General features: G+C 35.5%; 1 protein-coding gene across 4 annotated transcripts in view; it reads left to right on the plus strand.

Moving 5' to 3' along the window:
• The window catches only part of KDM6A (lysine demethylase 6A), a 175,092-nt gene extending 158,829 nt beyond the window's left edge, over positions 1 to 16,263 (plus strand). For all 4 annotated transcript variants that reach the window (XM_053670650.1, XM_053670653.1, XM_053670652.1 and 1 more), the window contains 3 exons: positions 11,590 to 11,716; positions 14,057 to 14,227; positions 15,385 to 16,263. In XM_053670650.1, coding sequence (XP_053526625.1) covers positions 11,590 to 11,716; positions 14,057 to 14,227; positions 15,385 to 15,414 — 328 coding nt within the window. In that variant the 3' untranslated portion in view covers positions 15,415 to 16,263. The remainder of the gene's footprint in view (positions 1 to 11,589; positions 11,717 to 14,056; positions 14,228 to 15,384) is intronic.
• Positions 16,264 to 25,004: the final 8,741 nt, after the last annotated feature.

The raw sequence follows: 25,004 nt of genomic DNA on the forward strand, positions 1-25,004 counted from the left end.
ATGCTCTATGCATGTACTTGGTGGTGGGGTATTGGGGGGATAGGCTGTTATATCTCAGAATAGTATGTGGTTATAAATAGTAAATTCAGGGTTTCTTACATGGAAAATATTGTCTGAAGTCACTAAAGATGTTTAGTTAAGTTGGAGATAGACATAATACTAGAGGTTAATTCAGATCTCCTGAAGGTAAAGTGATGGTATAGAAACCATTTATTCAACAACTATATACAATGAAAATAACTCATTGCATTTCAGATAGATTGGGATTTTATAATTGTAAAGGATTTTAAAGGTCATTTGAAGGTTATTAAGGTCCTATTTAATGCAGTAATCCCTTCTATAGCGTTCATAACTTGTTGGTCATCCAGCAACATCTTGAACCTTTTCATTACTTCACTGTAATTCTTGAAGATTCTTTGCAAACTGGCCTAAAATCTACTTGACATTTGGTCCCAATACCCTAGAATGAATCCCATTCAACAGGTGTTTGAGAAGAAGCTCTATGCCAAACATTGTTCTAGGCACTGATGATAGATATACTGGAGTGGAAGTTAAAATCCCTTCCCTCAGAGGACATAATTTCTTAGTGGAGTAAGACAGAGATCTCCAGATAGATAATTAAATTACTGATAAGTAATATGAATAAGACAAAATAGATAATATTTGGGTTGGGGGTACGGTGAGAGTGCTGCTTTTTTTAAAGTGGTCAGGAAAGGTACTTGAGAAGGTGAGTTTTGTGCTTAGACCTTAATAATGAGATGGAATCAAATATACAGAGATCTAGGAGTACAACATTTCAGGCACAGGGAACAACTTTGGCATGTTTACAGGACAAAAAGGCCAGTGTGCTGATGGCAGAATTAGAGAAAGAAAGAGGGGTGGCAGTTGGCAGTAAGCTCAGTGAAGTAAACAGGAACTAGATTGAACATGGACATTTCCATGTTCGGACATGGACATTTAGGACATGGTAGGTTTCTGTATTAGTTCTGGATGTTACAGGTTACCATTAGAGGATTTTAAGCAGACAAGGGATAGGTTCTAATTTAAACTTTAAGAAAATCTGGTTGCTTTGTAGACAATAGATTCCAAGGGGCAAGGTTACAAGAGGGGACAGTTCAGAGGCAATTTTAACAGGACAGACGAACCCAGACAGATATTTTTTACCCATGAGGGTGGAGAGAGAGATCAAACTATGGACTGTGGTGGAGCTGAAGTTCAAAAGACTTGCTCATAGATTGGGTGGTAGGGAAAGAGAAAAAGGCGAGTTCATTATTGTAGTCTGTTCTTCTTCTTACCTGGTCTTCATTGATTTTAAACAATGTTTACCTCTGTCACCTTTTCCAAACATCCTTTTAAGTTATTATTGTCCCTCTTAATATTTGAAATGTTGAGTGTTGACACTTTTATCATCTTTGTTATAAAGTTGTCTGTTATTGAAATTGCATACACATAATTTGGATATTTTTTCACCAAAAATCACTGGTGGTACTGTTGTTCCTCATACCTTCCTTACATTTTTAAATACCTTACTTAAATGCACTTACATATTTATCTTACTCCATTTTTACCCTCCATTACAGAATGTCCAATCACTTAAGTCTTGATTTTATTCCTTCTTATACTGACAGTTCTGCACCCATCTTGTATCCTCATGAGATGTGATTGGCATAGTCTTTTTGTTATACTGATTGAAAATGTTAATCATAAATCCAGACCCCTGAGCTTGCTTTATGTACTTCCTTTTTAAAAGTCAGTCAGCTATTGCTAAAAATGTACTTTTCATCAGTTAACAATACTCTCTTTTATTTGTACTTGCTTTCATTTGTACTTTTTTCACTTAATTACTTGCCAACTGTATCCAAGGCTCTGGGCTAAGCACTGAGAGAGTGAGAGAGAGAGTGTGTGTGCACGCAAGAAAGAAAGAGAGAGATGTGTATATCTAGTATAGATTCTGTCTTCAAGTAAAAGTTTGTACATGTAAGTAAATATACTGAAAAAGTACAACAGCTGATCCACTGGATTCTTTCTAGGCCCAGAGAGCCACAGAAATCTGTATTTTGGGAGGCAGATATGTTATGTGTAGGGGGAAGATGTGGAGGTAGGGTGAGAAAGTTTTCATGGGTTTTTAACTAGTATGATCTAATTTGGGTTTCATAAAGATCTACTTTCTAGTATTAAATAAATAGAAGCTTCTGGATGATAAGAGAGAAGAGTGAGTCAAAGTATCTTTGGGTTTTCAATTCTGAACTCTACATGGCTTAGTACCTGTTAATAAATCAAGCTTGATATTTAGCCAAGCAATAAGCAAAGTACTCCCCAAACTATTTCATTTATACCTCTTAGCATCCCAAGGTTACCCACTTGGTTAGAACCAGAATTTAAGCCCATATCTGCCTTATGTAAAACCCACTTGTATGTATCTGTGCCACAGGATTTTGTTTTGGGGCAAGGGCAAGATTGAATAATCAGTAAAATAATTGGAAAGAGCTGTTTAACAGAGGCTGTAGGAAATACAGAACTCTTAGACAGCAATCAAAGTCAGAGCTGACTGGCCAGGGAGTCTTCTATCTAGTGGTTTATGATTGCCTTGAAAGAAAGAAGAGGATTCTGGGGACACAACTTGGGAAATTCATCTATTGAGTATTTAAGAAAAGCAAATAGTTGAATTAAATAAAGGTCAGAAGAGAGCATGGAGAATATACTGTTACAAAAATAGAGATGAGGTCTTTTTTTCCACAAGCTTAGTTTTTACTGGAAAACTGTAGCCACATCATTTCTTTGGTCCTCAAATCTGGTGTCCTGCTGCTCTGGCTGGTCTAGCTCAGTGGATTGAGCGCCAGCCTGTGAACCAAAGGGTCATCAGTTCAATTCCCAGTGTAGGGCACATGCCTGGATTGTGGACCAGGTCCCCAATAGGGGACTCGCCAGAGGCAACCACACATTGATACTTCTCTCCCTGTCTTTCTCCCTTTCTTCCCCTCTGTCTAAAAGTAAATAAATAAAATCTTCTTTAAAAAATCTAATATCCTGCCAACAAGGGTATTGATTTGATCTGGCTTCTGTGAGCAGTACCAATTCTCTCTTTTTTGTAATCTTCACCCAAGGACATGCTTACTGATTTTATAGAGGGAGGGGGAGAGAAACATACTAACTAGATCGGTTGCCTCTTGTACATGCCCAGACTGGGGATGGAACCCGCAACCTAGTCACATGCCTAACATGGAACCAAACTCATGGCCTTTTGGGTTATGGGACGATGCTTCCGCCAACTGATCTAGACTACCAATTCTTAAGAAATGGTATTCTCTCTTATCATTTCTTCCCTGTGCTTTGAGTCATTTTCTTCATCCCCTGTTCACTCTACCATCCCTAGAAATGTGGCTTTCTACCTTTAATATGTCCCTGTCACTTCTTGCTGAGGTCACTAGTGACCAACTATTTTAAGCACATTAAGGCAGAAATATAAACTTTCTTCAAAGTCCTCATTTATACCTCAAATCCGGCCCCCACTTAACCTTGTCAGCCATTTCTCCCAATGCTGCCTTGAGACATGTGCTTGAATTTTCTATTTATTTTTATCACCCTCTTTCCTATTTTAAACCATCTTTAATATGGACTGCAACTTTTACACCTCCTCTCTTTTTTCTCCTTTCAATTGTATTTTAGTAAGCATAAATTCAGTATACATTAAGCATGTGAGTTGTATAGGCTATTTAAAAATATATATCAGATACAAGAAGTATCTCACTGATACTTCAGTGGAATGGAGAGGAAACACAAATACAGTTCTCTTCCTTAACTTCCTCCCTGTAAGTTACTGTTTTTAAGTCATAAATACTGTGAATCTATCTACAATGTATGTTTAAGTTTTCACGTTAAGTGATAAGTCTGCCCAGTCAAAAAGAATACAAGCAAAATTTGCCTTGTGCCTTCTCATCTACTCAGCTGACTTAGTGAGCTCTACCCAATTCTTTTCACTCTTTTTTATTTCTTTAATACTTACTGTGAATTGAGCCAATGCTCAGGTATTGTGCTATGAGGTAGAAATATTTGATGACCTCTCTGGCACTTAAATGGGAAATAGTCAGAACATTAAAATACATGATCTTTATTATAATGATGGAAAAATTTGTTTTAAAAAAATGTACAGAGCCCTGACCAATGTGGCTTAGTGGGCTGGGCATTGTTCCTCCAACACCATGATCACTGGTTCAATCCCTGGTCAGGGCACATTCCTGGGTTGCGGGTTTGGTCCTAGGTTAAGGGGCATATGAGAGACAACCGATCGATGTTTCTCTCTCTCTCTCTCTCTCTCCCTCTCTCTCTCTCTCTCTCTCCCCCCCCTTTCTCTCTCCCTTCCCCTCTCTCTAAAAATAAATAAATAAAATCCCATTTTAAAAAATGGGAGAAGCACAGAGGGAGGCATTTCTGAAAGAGGGGAACATTCAGGAAAGGTTTCATAAAAGCACTACAGTTCCATAATTCCTTATCCTAAACCCCTTGGGCCAAATGTGTTTTGATAGTTAAAAATCTTAGGATTTAGTAAGGTAATGAAGTACATTTACAATATATTTTACCTTCCCAACAGGGTCTGTGGCAGTATCCTAGAATCAAACACTTTAATATTTCTGCAGTAAAACATATAGTCACTCTGATGAGCTAGGTGAAAACTATAAAAAGCCTCAGGTCAAGTTTCAACATCAAATGAGTTTATGAAAAATTTGTAAGTTTGTAGTAGATTATGAACCTGTATTTATACTAAGTGATTTAATAATGGGAAATGATGTTATCTCCTATTGTCACCTACTATCCCTCCTTATTTTGAGAATGAATTACTTGTGATTAAACCAGTCAATATCATTCTTTATTTTTTTCTTTGCATTTTCAAAATCAAATTGGGTCTTTTAGAGCCCTGCAATTTCATAGCATCCTTTAAGTCGTTGAGTAAATCTCCTTCAATTTTTACATCCTAATTGTTTTACTAAAATACACTAATCTTTATATTCCACATTCTTCCAGATGCCTCCTACATCACTGTGATTCAAGAGAATATTCATTATTTTGATTACTTCTTTCATTTCATAGTGCAGTGAACTTGACTTAAAAAGTTCACACCCTAAGTTCACACCCTGACTCGTTAGGAAAATTTTAGTGGAAGCTCAAGGCATAATTTCTTTCTTGATTTCCTTTAACTGTTTAAATGAAAAATATTTTTTTTACACATACCCCATATATCGCAAGCAAACTTAATTTCTATTTCTGTAGACAAAACTTTTAAATGTCCCTCAGGTTTAAGGCCTACCTGTTAGTTATTGAGTTTTCTGGATCATTAGCTATTTTTAAAGTACAGCAGTCTCATACACAGAAATGAATTAAGGAAGACTTATAAACAAACATAAGGCTGCTGATCTGTTTCTTTAACTCATTGAACTATGATAGTTTTTCTGTGTTGATATAACTTATTTTCCTTTAAAATATATAAAATTTGCATATTATGCATAGCTACATGCCCACAAAAGTTGTTCACCCTTTTCCCCCCAACTTTTTATTTTGAAATGTTTCTTAAACTGTAAAAATGATTGAAAGACTAATATAGTTATTATCTACATAACCTCAGCAGGAATTATCAGATAAGTCTGCTACAAACTCCCTTCCCTCTGGCAGGCATCTGTTCGTTCTCTGTGAGTCAGTTTCTGTTTTGTTTTGTATTGTTCTTTAGATTCCACATATAAGTGAAATCACAAACTTAATTTCTTATATCATTTTGTCATTCTTTTGACCATTTTATAAAGCATTCTTTTTTTATGGTAGTTTTTAAAAGTATCATCTCATATTCATTGTTTGCCTTTCCTTTTTAATTTTTTTAAGTGTTAGAATCTGTGCTATTTAACATCCCAGTGAAATATTACAGGCACGGCAGCATTGTATAGTTGTTTGTAGTCCAGCTTACCTTTATATCTTAGATTCTTTATTTTTACTGGTTGGGGGACCAAGGACAAATTACCAAACCTATTACTCTTGTTTACCTTTCTGAAAAATGAGGATGATAATTTTATCTTTCTAATATAACTTTTATGAATATTACATAGGTCTCAGAATAAATTGTTAATATTAATTATGGAAACCTCAATCACCTGTTTTTTTGTTTTGTTTTTAAGAAGGTTAATATTCATGGATCTAGTACAGTGGTTCCCAACTGTGGACAATTTTGCTTTCTCTTGCCCTTGTCCCCAGGGGCCATATGAGTGGCAGGGTTGCTACTAATGCTTTGTGCATAGAAGCCAGGGATACTGCTAAAAGTCCTATAGTGTACAGGACAGTCCCCCCCCAACCTCAGTGCACGCACACGCGCGCGCACACACACACAGCAAAGGTTGAGAAATTCTGACTTAATGGAATCTAAGCTAAACTCCTTTTAAATAATTCATTTTATGTTCTTTTTGGTGTAGCTATTGCACTTTCAGTTGGCACTCATTGCACAATTTTTTCAAAGTAAAAAAATAACTTCAATTTAGTAATTATATAGTTACTTTAACACAGTGTATGGATTTTATTTGTGAAGTTCAACTGTAGATCACTGCCAGGCACTAATCTAATCATTTATATGGCATATAGTCCTCATAATAGCACTGTAAGTTAGGTGCCCCCTTTTTATAGGTGAGCAAACTAAGGCACAGTAAGTATGTGTGGAGCTAGGATTTGAACCCATGCAATCTAGCTCTATAATCTGTGCTCTTACCTACCCTGAAGCTTTCCCTCTATAATTTTTTAAGGCTCTAATTATAAAAACATGGTGCCCTGGCTGGTGTTGCTCAGTGGATGAGCACCGGCCTGCAAACCCAGGTGTTGCTGGTTGGATTCCCAGTTGGGGCCCATGCCTGGGTTGTGGGCCAGGTCCCTGTTGGGGGGGCACATGAGTGGCCACCACACATTGATACCTCTCCCTGTATTTCTCCTTCCCTTCCCCTCTCTCTAAAAGTAAATAAACAAAATCTTTTAAAAATAAAAACATCGTGATTTGTGAAGTTGTTATTATACTAGTGTATTGGAAATTTTACAAATTTTTGACATGTTTTCCAACTTCACCACTCATGAAACAAGAGGTTTGCACTGGTTTTTACTTGGCTGATCATAATAGTCACCCCAGACTCCTATTAAAATAAGATTTCTAGGCTCTGTTTCTAACAAGATACAAAGCTCAATGAAAAGAACCCTGGAATCTCTTTCATGGTGGCGTAGATGAATCCTGTGATCAGGCAACTTAGGGACTCTCTAAGAATAGAGAAAGAAAGATTAGATTTCTTTCCAAAATAACAATATTTTCCCTTTTCTTTCACACGTATTATAGATTATTATCCTACCTACATAGTACACATTTTATCACAAGCACAGAAGAGTTGAATAGGAATTAAACTGTTAAGTATTCATTCCATTTTTCCATTAATTCCCATTTTTAAATGGATAAATGAGGTATTCTACCACTCCAGTCAAAGCTATTTGGCCTAATAATTGAACAAGAGAGTATAGTTATGAAGACCAATCCATAGTTAGCATAGATCCTAGCACTGTTGCCCAGGGGGATCTTCTAATACACTATTGGGTTACATATACAGTGTTTGATGATAACATTGAGCAAACAAAATCTAAAAGTTGTAAAACTCTACTTTCTTACGGTTACATATATTTTTCTTTAATGCTTGTTTTTTTCTACCTGAGAGTTTAAAGCTAAGATACTCATTTTATCTTGACTGAGACCTTGATTTTCCGCCATGTGGTTGGTTTAAATGAAACTATTAGATGTCTTACTGACCTTTAAGCCCTCACTGTTGTCCAAAGGGGAATGCAACCCTGGAGTAACAGGTGGCAAGTATGTTAATGAGGGCTCAGGTGTTGGGTGGCTTTCCCTGCATGGCTCTTTCAGTAAGAGGGATTGTACAAGGCAAAGCGTCTCTTGGTATACTTGAATTTATGCACCATCTATTTGTTAGTGGCTGAGATTGTTACCATAATGACTTTAAAAGTGCCATATCAAGTTAACCCATGCCTCATCTGCCTGTACACTGCACTGGTATTTGGGAACTTAGTTTGTAGTCAGGTTGCCTCCAGAATATCAGAGTAATCCCCAGTGTTGTCTTAACTTTGATATAATATTATATCACTTATGGCTTTGTTTGTTTATTTTCCTGCCCCATAAACCTCATCCCAAGATTAAAATCTTGTAAGAACAGTCATTTGTTCCCTAAGTAATCTTTGCTCTTGGCATTTCTTCTGCCTGGAAAGCGCCTCCCTCGTACCTTTCCTTCCTGCTTACATCTAAATGGACAACTTCTTTATGCATTTCTGTGATTTCTGCCTCCCCTTGTTTGAAGAGGAGCTCTCCCTCCTTGGCATCCTTCGTATACCATGTCTATTTATCTTTTGCCTAATTTATGAATATATTGTATATGATCATTTGTCCTCATTTTATCCTCTTCAGTTTTCTTATTCTGATATTTTAAGTGTACTTTCATTTCTATTTGCATATTGGTTTTTGAGTGGACTTAAGAGTCTACTCTGTAACCTCAAATACACCAAGCCCGCAGTCACCTTTTCTTGGTTTTCTTCCAAGCCAGACTTGTCATTAATAGTCTGCCATTCTATGGTAGTCTTTCATCCAAATAGCTAAAAACGGGTTAGATCCTGAAACCACATTGATCCTTAAAAGTCAAAGAATTCCCTACTTCTCTAATCTCCTGAAATTATTTCTGACCCTATTTCTAAAATGCATTCATTAAAAGTAGCATATCTTCTACATTTTTACAGTTTTTGCTGCTGACAATGTCATTTTTAACAAATCGAATTCTTAATTGCTATAAGGTAAAAAAATGATAGAGGAAATGACAACCTTGATTTTTTTTTTTTTTACTTATTTTTTAGCTCTTCAGTACACTCAAACATCTTTATGTAAAATCAAAGTCTAGGGTTAAAGCAAAAGAGATTTACTGTTAAGTCTTGAATATTATATCTTAACTTCCCTAGGATCCTTTTAAATTCCTGTATTTTCTAATATTTCCCAACCCTTCAGTGGAATCATTCTTTCTTTAGGACCTGCTCATTGCTGTGGACTTCAGAACAGTACCCCTCCCTCACCTCTCTGTCTCTTTCTCTCTCTCTCTCTCCCTCTCTCCCTCCCCCCTTTTTCTCCCTTTCCAACACCAGTGCGTGTGCCACATACCCCCCCATTCCAAAGGCTACATTTTGAAAATGGGAAGGAACAAATAATTTCAATGTTAAGGGCAAAGAGGAAACTATAATTTGGTTATGTATTGTCAGATCAGATTAATAGAGCTATCCGTTTTCTAGGGTTCTGATACCTCACAGAATAAAAATTCTGGAGCTGTGATTCTAGACACAGAATATTCATGGCCTTGTGTTACTAGCAACTCTACCTCTAACCCTTTACTCTTTGCAGGGAAGTAGTATATTGCCTTTTTCTAGATGAAACTAGCAGACTAACCATAAATTATAAATAGCTGTTTAACTGCCGATCTAATCAGTAGCATTGCAATCGAAAGTTAATTTGCTGAGTAAAGAGTAGGATAATGATACTGCACAGAACCAAGGCTTTGTGTTTGGGGGAAAAGAACTACACTAAGTTTATTTCATCTTCAAAAGAGAAGAGAGGGAGAGGGTAAGAAGACAAGTGAGAGTCCTTGTGGTAGCCTTATAATGTAAGACAAATTTTGTTTCTGAGTACCAGTCTCCACATTTGCAAGATCAAGATAATAATGCCTCCCGCACAGGGTTGTTAAGAGGCCTAAGTGGCATAATATGTGTTAAGTACTTAATACCATGCCTCCTGCCTGGTCCTTATTCTTTATTTTTATTTTATTTATTTCCACATTAGAGCATAGTGGAGTCTGCCATTCTTCCAAGGGTATCTTAGAGGGTTGTAGGCATTATTTTCCTATGAAAGAGACCTTATTTTGAAGCCCTAATTGGCTAACTTGTTCAGTGGCTAACTAATCTCAGTGCCTTCAGAGGTGAATTGTATGGGTCATAGGGAAAGAAGGAAAAGGGAAAGAGTGGTATACCATTCAGGAGCTAGCAGCATAGTCTAAATTATATTCTTTCTTTTTGCAGTGATCAAAGTTTTTACTTGCTACCTCCCTGGCGCGCGTGCGCTCTCTCTCTCTCTCTCTCTCTCTCTCTCTCTCTCTTTCTTTCTCTCTCTCTCTCTCTCACACACACACACACACACACACACACACACACACACACCACCCCCCACCCCACCCCACCCCTGTCCTAGCTTAGATTTGCAACCATAGTCTAAAGTTCTTTTTTTTTTTCCCTAAATAAGTTAAATGCACAAGAATTGTTGAACAAAGTGAGACATTTTAATATGATACTTAATAGATTTGCCTTACATCTGTGAAGTTGATACTGTTTTATGTTTGTTAAATACATTAACAAGTTTTACATATATTTTTAGTCATCTTTTATCCTGGCTTAATTTACATGGGCTGTGATAAAGTGATGGTAACTTTAACTTAGTCTCATAAAATAACAAGGAAATATAAAATAAGAGAAATTAAATATGCTATTAATTATCATACTCTAAATTTTAGTTTTTCAGTAATCAAATGTTTATTAAGTACCTACTATATGCCAGGCACTGTCATAGGCAGCGTAAACAGCATGAATAAAACAGATAAGATCTTTGCTTTCAAACAGTACTCAGTTGCTAGCTAAACCCATTTCCTTTTCTTTGGTGTATTTCATTGTCTCCAGATTTTAGAGGCAAAAGTGCCTCAGAGATCATTTAGTCCAGCCTCTTGTTGAAGTGGAGAACCTGAGCCACTAAGATTCAGAGGAGAGAGTAAGAGAATTTAGCAGACAATTCCAAGTAATGAGAGCAAACCTATAGGAAAATCAGCACAAATTGTGAGAATTCACTATATTGTTAGCATCATAAGTATGTGTTTAGAAAAGGTACAAATTATTATAAGAAAAGTTCAATTGTGTTAATATAAATAAAAGATTGCACTATATTATTTTCAAGTTAAAATAGAGGATTTAAATGTCTTTTTTTTTCTTCATTAGTGCAAGATTGAAACCAATTTAGTTTTCTACATGTGGACTCAAAAAAATTTCCAAAGCAACTATACAGATGATGCTGTTTATGATTATCTGGGTAGTGTTGATAGAAACAGTGTGCCTTCCTGCCTTGCTAGAATCACAGCAGTTCAGATCTGGAATTCAGACCCTTTATTTCAAGGATGAGAATATTGACTCCCAAAGAGGTTAACTGACTTGCCCAAATAAGAGCCAAAATTAGCTTATATCTAAGCAAGGAATCAGGTTTTATATATTTTTATGTTCAGATGCAAATTATTCTCAACTTTAAATAATGTAATGTTACCATCAAATCTGCTGAACATAAACCTTATTTTTTTTTAATCTGAGACTGAGAAATTGACAAAAGAAAAATAAAGTCACAGGTATTAGAATGGAGTCTCTTGGCATTATTTCTAATAGTATATCTTTTGTGCTAAAGAATATTCAATATTCAGTTGCTGGTCACAATTAATTTTTCCCCCACAACAGGTATTGTCTTCTAAGAACTCTGAAGCAATGTCAGACATTGAGGGAAGCTCTCATTGCTGCAGGAAAAGAGATTATATGGCATGGGCGGACAAAAGAAGAACCGGCTCATTATTGTAGCATTTGTGAGGTAAATTACTGTTCTTATCCGCCCTTGTTTTATAAAACCCCTTGCCACACCAGTTTCTCTTTAGTTATTTTTTACAATTACATGTAGTTTCATGTAATACATTTTACTGAAATTGACAGGTTTAATCTTATTTTCTTGTTACTCAGGTATTATATTAAAATTTAATCTGGTGATATATTACAGAGTCATTCATCCATTAGATATTTAACAGATGATAATCATAAAGAACTTTAGTCTTGAGATTTTAAACTGAGAACAGTCCAGAAGCAGACAGATGCCAATAAACTGGATGTACTGGGTCTGGCAGAAGTACCACTTGCTTTTAAGTATAGTTGGTAGGATAATAATATATGTGTAATAATTTATAGTTTTATTTTGAACATTTCACCTAAAATGTCATATGGTGTGCTTGAGTATGAGAGTGTTATGTTACAGAATTACATGCTTATGATTTTGTAATAAAATAGGCATTACTTATGCTTGGACCCTGTAATTTGTTATAGCTCCAGGGCAGATCAAAGTTCAGTCCTGTCAGATACAATTCACAATACATTGGTCAGTCTTCTTTTGAAGCCAGTGCTTGCAGAGATGCAGAAATAATGAAGATACAGTACCTCAGGGAGCTTCCTTTCTACTCCAAGAACACAAATTATAAACAACTAATTATAATGTACATGAGACTTGTAAATGCAAAATTGGTCTTACTGTTATGATAACACTAAAAAAATGACCAAATTTTTGTATCTGTTATTGGGATAAGAGTTCACAAAAGTATTAACATTTGAGTCTATACTTAAGGCTGACCGTGACTTCAGAGGGCCAAAAAGTGGTGAGAATTGGAGGTAGAATGAATGTTGTTAAGAGCTATAATAACAGTATGGGAAATGGAATGGCTTATTCATAAACAGATACGTAGTCCAATGTGACTAGAACACAGACTATACTAATTATACCTGTAAGTCGATGTAGTAGGAAGCTTACAGAGGATCTCGAATGCCTGAAAGGAATTTGCTATTTATTCTGAGGTCATTGAAGCCATCAAAAGAGTTTGAGAGGAAACCAACTTCGATATGTGTTTCAAAGAGAAAAGTGGTTTGAAAAGATGGAGGTAGGAAGCTGTTGCAGAGGTCTTAAGTAAGAGTTGTTATCTTAAGGCCTAGACCAGAATTCAAAATTATTTCATGGATAAAATCCTCAAGACAGCTTCTTAACTGACAGAAGCGAGGGACAGGTTAAAGGATGCTCACAAATTTTGTAGCTCAAATCACAAGTCATGTTGTTGCCCATCGGTGGTAATGGAGGACATGGTGAACTCTAGGGTTTTGATTGACGTAACTTTTCAAAGAAGGCATGAAGTCATGAAAGTTTTCTGTCATTGAATAAATTCAAGGATATGCCAAGATATTAATGAATCATTCCAAATCTTGAAGTTCTCTAATTCTGTCGTTGGCTTCTATTTTAAATAATCCATCTCCTATTTTAATGTTGTGTCTCTGGGCCAAAGTAAGTCATTAGGAGCTTAGACAGGTTCTAATTAGGTGTGTTATACCTCAGGAAGATGAATGTATAAGCTTTCCAGTATTTCACAATGACTCCTGTTCTGAAGTGTTATTCCTTATCCTTCCTAAACCTTAGCAACTCACCGTTCTTTCTGTATAAGACAGAGGTATTATTTCTAAAATCATAACTATACTCATGAGTTCACTTTTTGTTTATACTCATACTCCTTAACATGAGGCTTATAGCTATGTACTTACTGTCATTTACCTGTCAGTTTCCTCATCTGTAAAATCAGATTACATTTATTCAGTAAGTGTTTTGAGATTTGGCTAAACACTAAGCATTATGATATGCCCTGGAGGTGCAAGGCTAAGTTAAACATAGTGTTATCTTGAGTTCAGTCGGTAGGGGAAGACAAATATCTATACACAGTGCTCTGTTATGAGAAGTAAAAGGAAAGTGATGACTACTCTTATGTGATTGTATACAAATGTTTTGGATTTAAAACAAAATAGAGTGACCTTTACCCAACTTTTAAATTAGGTTTTTGATGGTGGTTGTGATGAATATGCCATTCCCTTAGGTCACCGTCCTGAATATGCATTACCACTCATTCTTGGGGTTTAGTTCAAAATAAACCTGGTCCATTAAAGAATCTGAAACACAGCTAAGTTTGTTTTGGTGCCCATCTTAACTGGAAATAACTGTCCACAATTCCATGTAAAGTAGAATTATAATTATATTAAATTATAATATAATTAAGTCTATAATTATATTAAAGCAATACAATAACTAAATACCACTGTCACTATTGAATGGTTTTTCTCTTATATAAAATAGGTGGAGGTTTTTGATCTGCTTTTTGTTACTAATGAGAGCATTTCTCGAAAGACCTACATAGTGCATTGCCAAGATTGTGCACGAAAAACAAGCAGAAACCTGGAAAATTTTGTGGTGCTAGAACAGTACAAGATGGAGGACCTGATGCAAGTCTATGATCAATTCACATTAGTAAGTGAAATCAACATGTGAGTACATAGTTAGCCAGATAGGGAAGCAGCATTGTTTGTTCTGCCACCTAATAAGCAGGAGGTAATGAAATGTTTCAGTTTTCTTTTGGTTTGTTGGATATTGCATGAGGAAATACTAATATCACTCCCCCCTCCACTTGCAAGTATTTATTCCTATGAAGATAGCATATTTCATTTTCACTTTTCTTCCCGGGTGAGATCAGCCTAAAGAATGTCACAGTAGTTATATTTTTTAACCTTTATTTGCTTTTTGAACACTTATCATATTCTTTATGCCATCTAATGGCAGTTGATAAAATTTTGTGTACACAGAAGTTATTAGTGTCAACAAAATGAATCAGTAAATGTGCTTTTAAACTTACTTCTGCTTTTAGAGCTCATTGTATTTTTTTTACAAATTTTGTCTGCCAGAAGTATTAACCTCATGGGAATATTTGATGGAGCTTAACTTCTTAGTATGTTACAAAACCTTATGAATTCAAGTATACTTATAAATTATACAGTTTTTAAATTTTAAACAGCAGATTTTGGGGGAAACATTTTACTCTAGCACATCACTAATTTTATGAATAGAAACATACATAATTTATGAATTGTTGATTTCCTCCAATAATTTTTTTCTTACATATGAGATTAGGAACTGAATGTTTGAAATTTAGCTCCTGATATTTTCATTTCAATGGTCTTTAAGATTGCTTGAAGGAGAAAATTATCTGTAGTATGTTAAACAAAATGTATTATCTAGTTGAGATAGGTTCTTAAGCCAGTCACTAATAAAATAATTGATTTGTTAAATTATTTTCCGCAAGCCTTTTTTTTAAAAGCAATCTAAAAAAATTATCTACCAATAAAAAAATGTTACTGACTTTTAATGTTCTTGAACATGAGACTATTTGGTGAAGAAGTTCCCCCAAAATGCAGGTGCACTGAGTAGGGTAATGATCTCAGACTCAGGAAAATTGGCTAGGGAGTCAGCAAGGGAGGCTGTACTTTGACATCATGTTGCAGGTTATGGAAACTTTTTTGAAAATGTTTTTTTCCCTACCTTCATAAGCAGACTGTGTTTTCAGCATTGAGCTAGGGAACACTATTAACAATTTGTATACCAAAGTAACACACCTTCCTTTTTTTTTTTAGGCTCCTCCATTGCCATCTTCCTCATCTTGATATTGTTCCATGGACATTAAATGCAACCTTTTCTGCTATTCAGGAAGTAATCTGGTTCTGCACCACTGGTTTTTGTAGCTGTCTCGTAAGGCTGCTGGCTGAAAACTGTGTCTATGCAACCTTCCAAGTGCGGAGTGTCAACCAACTGGACAGAGAGCACTGCTTCTACTCCAGGACTCTCACAAAGTTGATCAGCTGTACTTCAGAAAAAAAAAATAATAATTTCCGTGTTTTGTATATATCTGACAAAACTGGCAACATCATACAGACTACTGACTTGAAGACAACCTCTTTTATATTTCTCTATTTCTGGGCTGATGAATCAGTTTTCATCTTTTCTCCCTTCAGAATTTTCCTTGGAAAAAATACTAGTCTAGCCGATCATTTCTTTGTAAGGTAGTTAGCAATTTTAAGGCTTTCTTTGGTCAACTTTTTTTTTTTTTTTTTTTAATGTGAAAAGTTAGGTAAGGAACTTTTTTACTGCTTTTATGTTTATCTGTCTTGTTTTGAAACCATGACGGTTATTACACTTTTGGTTCCTAAATAAAATGTTTAAAAAATTAACAGCCAAGTCACAAAGATAATGGATTGCACATAGACTAAGGAATAAACTTCAGATTTGTGATTTTTGTTTCTAATCTTGATGTAAATTTACACTATTTATAAATACATATTTATTGCTTGAAAATATTTGTGAATGGAATGCTGTTATTTTTTCCAGATTTACCTGCCATTGAAATTTTAAGGAGTTCTGTAATTTCAAACACTACTCCTATTACATTTTCTATGTGTAAATAAAACTGCTTAGCATTGTACAGAAACTTTTATTAAAATTGTTTAATGTTTAAAGAGTTTTCTATTGTTTGAGTTTTAAAAAGGACTTTATGTACAGTGCCCAGTTTTTGTTCATTTTTCAAATCTGATTATATATATTTTATATATACTTATGTATGTATATATAATATATATAGAAATCTGGATATATATGTATAAAGATTTAGAACTTAAAATTTTCTCATTTTAAGTTTCACATCTATGGTAGATTTTTGAGGTGTCTACTGTAAAGTATTGCTTACAAAAGTATGATTATTTTTAAAGAAATATATATGGTATGTATCTTCAACACCTAAAATGTCAGACTGGTTTATTGTTAAATTGCAATTACTGCAGTGACAGACCAATAAACAATTGCTGCCAAAATGTAGTATAATAATAGAAACCCAATAGTGATTGAACTTAAAGGAATGTTATGTGGGCTTGACAAATCCTGTACATCATCACTTAGCGTTTTATATGGGGAAAACGTCAGGTGAAGGACTCTCCTTTAGAATGCAAATAAATTAAGACACTTATTATCTAATGTTAGGCAATTTTGAAATTACATGCTTTCCTCCTTGCATGACATGATGGGTTGGGTAGTCTGCAAATTCCATTATCACTAGTGAAATATAGCAAGCTATATTAGCATTAACAGGTCACTTCTAATTAACAATAGTATTTTATTTTATAGTAATAGTACTTTGCATTTGGCATATACTCTCATTTTATTACTCTGTTCTTGATAACTTTCTAATATATTCCCAGGAAGTTTTCATGAAGAAGCACACAGAATGCTATAAATGAAATTATATGGATAACTAAAGAGAATTTATACTTCTCTCTGTTAAAATGTTACATTGATTGCATTAATCAAGTACTTTTTTACTGTACTGAAGAAGCAAGAGTGCTTGCCTGTGTGCTGCTCAGTATGTTTAACCATTAGTATTTCTAAATGAACTCAAGGCAAACAAACAGTTTTTGCAAATAAAAATCATAAGCCAACTATCCAGAAACAATACTTATAAGAATGCAAAAGCTATACCTAAATGTTTCTTAGTCTACTCTAATTTATCTTACACAGTGTCTTACTTTCTAAGGTTTTGTTAAGATAGTTTATTGCCAAGGTTAATGTAAGTTTTGTGACATTTAGGAGTAATTTGGTGGTGTTTCACCAATACCTATTTGGAGGTTGTATATCAAGAATACTAATTCCTCAGCTTAGTCTTTGAATGGTAGAGAGGGTAGGAGATAGAAATCAAATACCTGAAAATTATTTCGAATTGTAACTAGATGAAAAAAGTCATATGTGAAATTGCTTTAATTAATTTAGTATCATTTATAATAATTAGTATAGCAGTTTAACCTGCTTATTAACCTATTTAAGTTAAATCCATGAAAATTTGGCTTTTGCATTTTGAAATAAAAGTCTAAAATCTGAATTTTCCGAAGTAGTAAGTTGACAGGACTTTCAATATACTAGTAATTGATTGACTGAAACTTCAGGTGACATTTTATGAATTTACCTTAAATGGAGTATCTGGTCCTCAGAACCTACTTATTTAAATCTTTAAATTATGTGTATTTTCAGTCAATATATTTATTTAGCATCTCCTAAACAAATCTGTGATTCCTGCCGTCTACCCTCCATACACATAATATGGGAGATTCATGTAATATGTCAGGCAAAACCTAGAAGAGGTAATAAGGGCAAGTATTATTGGGGCTTGTGTTTCAGCAGGGCTTAACTTACATCAGTGATCACACCTTCCAGAGCAAGAGGACTTGGGAACTTTGACTAAGGGGATTGACAAATATTAAAAGACAACTGGAGAGGGAGGAAGGCCCTGATATTGGAAAGCTTCCTTCCATGAGAGATGTTTATACCTGACCCTGTGGTTAACATGGAACCATCCACAGAATTTATGCAAAAGTACAATATTGAATTTTCAGTAGTCTTCCTGCCTGCTTTTAACACATTTGATCTCATGTTGCTCCCAGAGGGATACTCCCTTTTTTAATTTTTATAAAAAGTTCTTTGAGCCAGAGGGTATGCCCAAAAGCAAGATCTTGACAGACATACATACTTTCTGAGGGATATTTCTAAGCACAGAAATTCAAGGGAGAGAATGTTGCAAGGATGGTAATAAGAACAAAGATTTGAAAGACAAAAGGTAAAGTCCACAGAACCCCTTAGATGTCAAGGGTGGGTGGAGGTGCTTCTAGCCAGAATAGGAAATACAGAAGTACAGTTCTGAAAGTGGAAAATAATTGCTTGTAGGGCATCTAAGTAGTTGGAATTAGGAAAGGCCTGTGCCAGAACCATGTATCTAGCTGTCTGTGAAGGTGGTGATTAGAGCCAGAGAACGTAAGATCATACAAGGAGCTGGGTAAGGAGAAGTAATGTCAGTATAAAGAGAGGAGACTGCAAAGGAGAAGAAAGCTAAAAGAAACCAGCCTTGGGTGATGTTACACAACCTAGAGCTTTTGAAAACCACTCCATGCCGCAAAAAACGAGAGCTTAAAGGGATTCTTTTGGGTTAGAACAAGATGGTTGGTGACATTTATTTGCCAGGCACCTTCAGTGGAACAACAATCTTGATTGCCATGGTTGGAGAAAAGTTGAATTTGAGGGGAAGCGGGAGTCAGTTTGGTCTAAGACCTATGTTGTTTTTTGATGAATAGCAAACATCACCAGTTTTAAGCATTTTATATCATTGTCCTGGACTGCATTACACAGTAGTAGTTCTATATATACCTTGAAGAAACCCTTGTGGTGTTTTGTTTTTGAAAGGAAAACATACTTTTTTAGTTACGGTATTTTTTAGCGTGGTACAAAGATACCTAACAGTTTTGTGCAAAGCACAATGCTAAGTACTTTATATACATTATTTTTAGTCCTAACAATGATTCTCTGAGTTAGGTACTGTTTTTATTCCCATCTTACAGATAAGTAATTGAGGAAAAGAGAGATTGTGCAACTTGCCCAAGGTTTGCGGTTATTAAGTGTTGAAGCTAAGACTTTCACTATGTTAATCCAACTTCAGAGCAAGTGCTGGTCTACCTCTGTCCAGAGAAACAGGAATTAATACTGAGTGCTTACTCTGCAGTCATGTTTGAAAACCTTTCATTTTAAGTACTTAACAGAAAGATGTGTTTAAAATTTTTTTAAGATTTATTTATCTTTAGAGAGGAAGGGATGGAGAGAGGGAGAGAAATATCAATGTATGGTTGCCTGTCGTGCATCCCCTGCTGGGAACTGGCCTGCAACCCAGGCATGTGCCCTGACTGGGAATTGAACCACGGTTGTTGGGTTTGCAGGCCCGCACTCAATCCACTGAGCTACACAGCCAGGGAGATGTGTTTAAATTTAAGAATGTATAATTAGGCTGGTCATATCTTTTATAGTCCAAACCAGAATTTCTTTGAGATCTAAAGAGGACACTATGACACTGTTAGTAATTGGAAGGGGCAGCAAACAAAAAATAGGGGTCTCCCGGGCAAGCCAGGATGTATGTATGGCACAGTGTTTAAACCGGTCTTTAGAAAAAGCATTTTGGGGTTAGTATTGGGTTGGCCAAAAAGTCTGTTTAGTTTTTTTCTGTAAAATAAAAGGTATTTTTCATTTTCACCAATAACTTTATTGATTTGGTTACTTTGAGTATGCCAGCTATCTCTTGCACGGTATAACGTTGATTATTCTCAGTGTCTTGATTTGGTGGCTGTAGACTGCTCTACCTGACCATGGGGCTCGTCCAGTGAAAAATCTTCAGCACAAAACTTCACAAACTACTTTTCACCCATTTGATCGGGTACAGCACCTTTTCCATACACTGCACAAATCTTTTTTTGTGTTTTAGTTTAGTTGCGTTTTTATCTTTCTTGAAATAATAAAGCATAATATGTCAAAAATGTGTATTTTCTTCCATCTTCAATATTAAAGTGACTACACAAAAAATTCACCAATTTTGAAGTTTTTTAAGTGCACACCGATATGACATCTGTCATAATACAATCTAACAAAATTGTTTTGAATGAAGTTAAAAACAACTAAGCACTACTAGAATCATCTTATGGAAAAATCTGAACAAACTGGCTGACCCAATACTTACTTTCAATATCATATTCCTAGATACTTAAATTATAGCCATGTATGTGTGTCAGTGTATGATGACTTCAAATAGATTAAAGGTATGATTAACACAAAGTAATGTTATGAGATACACCTACTTCCAAAAATGCTTGTATACAACATCTATGAAATTGAGTAAGGGGAGAAAAGTGGAGAAAGCAAACATTGCTTTTGTATATTTAATTACGGGTAAGTATTAACTGGAGCTCTCCACTTTGTTGTAGAAGAATACATTTGGCGGAGTGGAACTAGATGAGAATGTTATCTTTAGAAAACTTCATACATGTGATTTACATGTCATCTTTCATTGAATTGAATGCAAAAACTGAACCGTATGCACATACAAAGCATTCTATGTGTATGAAATGGAAATCAGTACCCAAATCAGTGATAAACAAGATTTTCTGGTTTAAGTTACTAAAAACGGGGTGGGGTGGCAAGGTCAAAGTATATGAGATACTGATACATCAAAAATTTCGGTAAAGAAAAACTAGAAAATATCAGTGGTTTAAAAATATAATTACTATATAAAAATCTTGGGTGGTTTTTAAGTTTTAATCAGGCTACATATCACCCTGTTATACACCAGTTTAAATCAGATGGAGCTTGTAGTCCATGAATTAGAATTTTTTTTTAAGACTGCATCTGCTCCTCCAGATATATCAAGAGCCATTGAAGAGCCGTGTGTCAACAGTAGGTAATCTAGATAACGTTGGAGACTACTCTGAAACTTGCCTTTTAGGCTTGCTTCAGCCTCTATCTAGCCCCTTCTCCATTCCTTTCATTTGATTTAACTTTATTTTCAAAAATACGTAACATTTACGTGGTTCAAAATACAAAACTATATTAAAAGCTACTTGCAGGGAAGTCTTGCTGCCGTCCTTTTTACCTTCATATTGTCTCTACCCACCAGTTTTAGGTACCATTTTCTTTTTTTCAATTCTTACTCAAGCACAGTTTTTCATAGGTTTTGGAGAGAGAGGGAGAGAGAGAGAGAAAAAAAAAATCAATTGGTTGCCTTCTCCTGTACTCCCTAACCCCGTGTGCCCCGACCAGTAATCGAACCCATGACCTCTGGGTCTACAAGCTGATGACCCAAACAATGCCGCACCAGCCAGCGCAGTCATTGACCATTTTATTTTATTTTTATCTTATTTTATTTATTTTTAGAGAGGGGAAGGGAGGAAGAGAGAGAAATATCAATGTGTGGTTCCCTTTCAAGTGCCCCCTACTGGGGACCTGACCAGCAAACCAGGCATGTACCCTAACTGGGGATCTAATCAATGACCCTTTGATTTGCAGGCAGGAACTCAGTCCACTGAGCAACACCAGCCAGGGCAACCATTTCCCATTTATGAGCTCATATTTCCTTTGTTTCTCTTTTATAACTAAATTATGCATAGCCCTATTTCCCACTTTTATACACGGTGTAGCATGCTATACACATTTTTTGGCACCTTGATTTTTTTTCACTGAATATATATATCCTAAAAATCATTAATTCATAGTGTACCATTGTTGTTTGCATGTACCATCTCCTTTCATTTGGAGGTGGTTCCAATCTTTTGCTATTTCAAATAATGTCTCAATGACACTATGCACATGTTCTTTGGTTTTTGTGGAGGTATATCTTCAAAGTAGAGTCCTAGAGTAACTGCATATATAGTTTTGCTTGTATTGTCCTTCATAGCTATACTGTGTTGATCTCCTTTAATTTGACCTTATCTGGGAAGCACTTTATCTGCCCTTCCATTCTAAATTATAGCTTTGCTGGATAGAGTAATCCTGGGTGCAGGTCCTTGCTTTTCGTGACTTGGAATACTTCTTTCCAGCCCTTTCTCGCAGGTAAGGCTTCTTTTGAGAAGTCAGTTGATAAGTCTTACGGGAACTCCTTTCTAAGTAACTCTCTTTTCCTGTTGCTGCTTTTAAGATTCTTTATCTTTAATCTTGGGTAATTTAATTATGTGTCTGGGTGTGTTTCTTCTTGGATCCAACTTCTTTGGGACTCTGAACTTATTGGATTTGCACATGTATTTCCCTTGCCAGATTGGGGAAGTTTTCCTTCATTATTTTTTCAAATATATTTTCAATTTCTTGCTCTTCCTGTTCTCCTTCTGGCACCCCTATGATTCAGATGTTGGAATGCTTAAAAATGTACTGGTGGATCCTAAGTCTCTCTTCATTTTTCTGAATTCTTGTTTTTTCATTCTGTTCTAGTTGAATGTTTATTTCTTCCTTCTGCTCCAAACCATTGATTTGATCCTGGTTTCCTTCCCTTCACTCTTGGTGAAGGGAATTTTTATTTATTTCATTTACATAGCCTTCTCTTCTTCCTGTATTTTGTGACCATACCCAGTCATTTCTGTGAACATCCTGATTACCAGTATTTTGAACTTTGCATCTGATAGGTTAGCTATCTTTTCATTGCTTAGCTCTTTTTCTGGAGTTTTGATTTGTTCTTTCATTAGGGCCATATTTCTTTTTCTCACACACCTATTATGTTGTCAGGGGTGGAGCCTTAGGTGTGGGCCAGAGCAGGGCAACCCACTTTGCTGTGCTGTGGAGCTGTATGTGGGGGAGAGGTCAGAGAGGGAACAATGTCACTTGCTTGGCTCTCTACAAGCTTTCAGTAATTTCTCCCACTTCCCACAAGTGGATTGTATCTGTTCAAGTGCTGATTCCCAGATGAGTGGACTTGTGTATGTTCTAGGATCCTGTGGGCCTCTCCAAGGGACTCTCCTGTGAGACTGGGAGTTTCTCCAACTGCTACAACCCCCACATGTTTTTATAGCCAGAGGTTTTGAGACTTTAGTTTCCCACATTGGAAATCTGGGTTGTGTGGTCTGTCTCACTCCCCAGTTGTTCTCGGTTTATCCGTTTGTGAATGTGGGATATCCTGGTTTGCCAGCTGTTGCCTTATTGTGCATACTCACTGTCTGGCTTCCCATCTCTGCCCTTCCTATCAGTCTGGATGAATGTTTCTTCTTTAACTCCTTGGTTGTTGGAATTCCAAACAATTTGAATTTCTGTCAGTTCTGGTTGTTTTCTAGTTTTTAATTGTTTGTTATCCTTCTTTTGGTTGTGTGTGTAAGCCAGGTATATCTACACCATGCCTCTATTTTGGCTGGAAGCTCCCTTAATCTTAATGATGTCTTCATGAGCACAAGTTCTTAATTTTGACAAAGTCTAGCATATCATTTTTTGCTTATAGTTAGTGTTTTTTTCTCTGTTCTGTATAGGAAATCTTGGTGTCAAAGATATTCTCTGTTTTCTACTAGAAGAGTTATAGTTTTAGTTTTTACATGCAGATCTCTAAGTCATCTTAATTTAGTTTTTATGTTCTATGAAGTCTTTCAATAAGGCAGTGTAACTTTTCCAACTCTGTTATTTTTTCCAAAGTTGTTTTGAGTATTCTAGATCCTTTGCATTTCTTGATGAATTTTAGCATAAGCTTGCCAATTTCTGCAAAATGAAACCTGCTGGAATTTTGACTGAGATTACAAAGAATCTATAGATTAATTTGTGGAGAATTGACATCTTAACAGTATTGATTTTCTGTTATGCCACGAAAAAGGCATATTTCTCCATTGACTTATATATTCTGTAATTTCTCTCAAAAGTGTTTCATAGTTTCAGTAAACATGTCTCCATATCCTTAAATATTTGATATTTTTGATGTTGTGAATTGTAGATTAAAAATTTTTAGTTTCCAGCCCTGGCTGTTGTGGCTCAGATTGAATGCCAGCCTGCAAACCAAACAGATATCAGTTCAATTTCCAGTGAGGGAATATGCCTGGGTTGCAGGCCAGGTCCTCAGCAGGGGGCATGTGAGAGGCAACCACACATTCATGTTTCTCTCCTTCTCTTTATCCCTCCATTCCCCTTTGTCTGAAAATAAATAAGTAAAATCTTTTTTAAGTAGCAAAAATAATTGATAAAATAACATTTTAATTTCTATTGCTAGTTTAAAGAATTACACTTGATTATTGCACATTGAATATTGACTTTGTGCCCTGCAACTTTGCTAAACTCATTTATTACTTGGAATAGCTTTTCTATAGATTCCTTAGGATTTTCTACATAAATAATTATGTTATCTCTGAATAAAGATAATTTTACTGCATTCTTTCCAATCTGGAGGCTTCTTATTTCTTTATCTTGCCTCTTTGCGCTGGCTTGAATCTTTAGTACAATGTTGAATTGAAATGGTCAGAACAGACATCCTTGCCTGTTTCCAGTTTTAGGGGAAAGTGAGTATAATGTTAACTGAAGGTTTTTCATCGAAGTCTTCTATCAGATTTAGGATGTCCCCCTTCTATTGCCTGTTGGCTGAGGTTGTTTTCTTAAAATTAGGAACGTATGCTGTATTTTATAAATAATTTTTCTGCATTAACTGAGGTGATTATATGGTTTTTCCTTTTTAGTTTGCTAAGATGGTGAGTTACATTGAGTTTTAAATGTTAAAGTAATCATATACTCCTGGAATAAAGTCCACTTGCTCATGATATTTTATTATTTCACATATTGTATTATATATTATTGCCAAGATTTTGTTGAAAATTTTTGCATCTGTGTTCATGAAGAATATTGGTTAATAGTTTTGGTTTTTGGTAATGCTTTTGCACAGTTTTGTTATCAGTAT

Source organism: Artibeus jamaicensis, unplaced genomic scaffold (assembly GCF_021234435.1).
Source record: "Artibeus jamaicensis isolate MK-2021 breed Jamaican fruit bat unplaced genomic scaffold, CSHL_Jam_final contig_60, whole genome shotgun sequence".
In the NCBI taxonomy this organism is placed as follows: domain Eukaryota; kingdom Metazoa; phylum Chordata; class Mammalia; order Chiroptera; family Phyllostomidae; genus Artibeus; species Artibeus jamaicensis.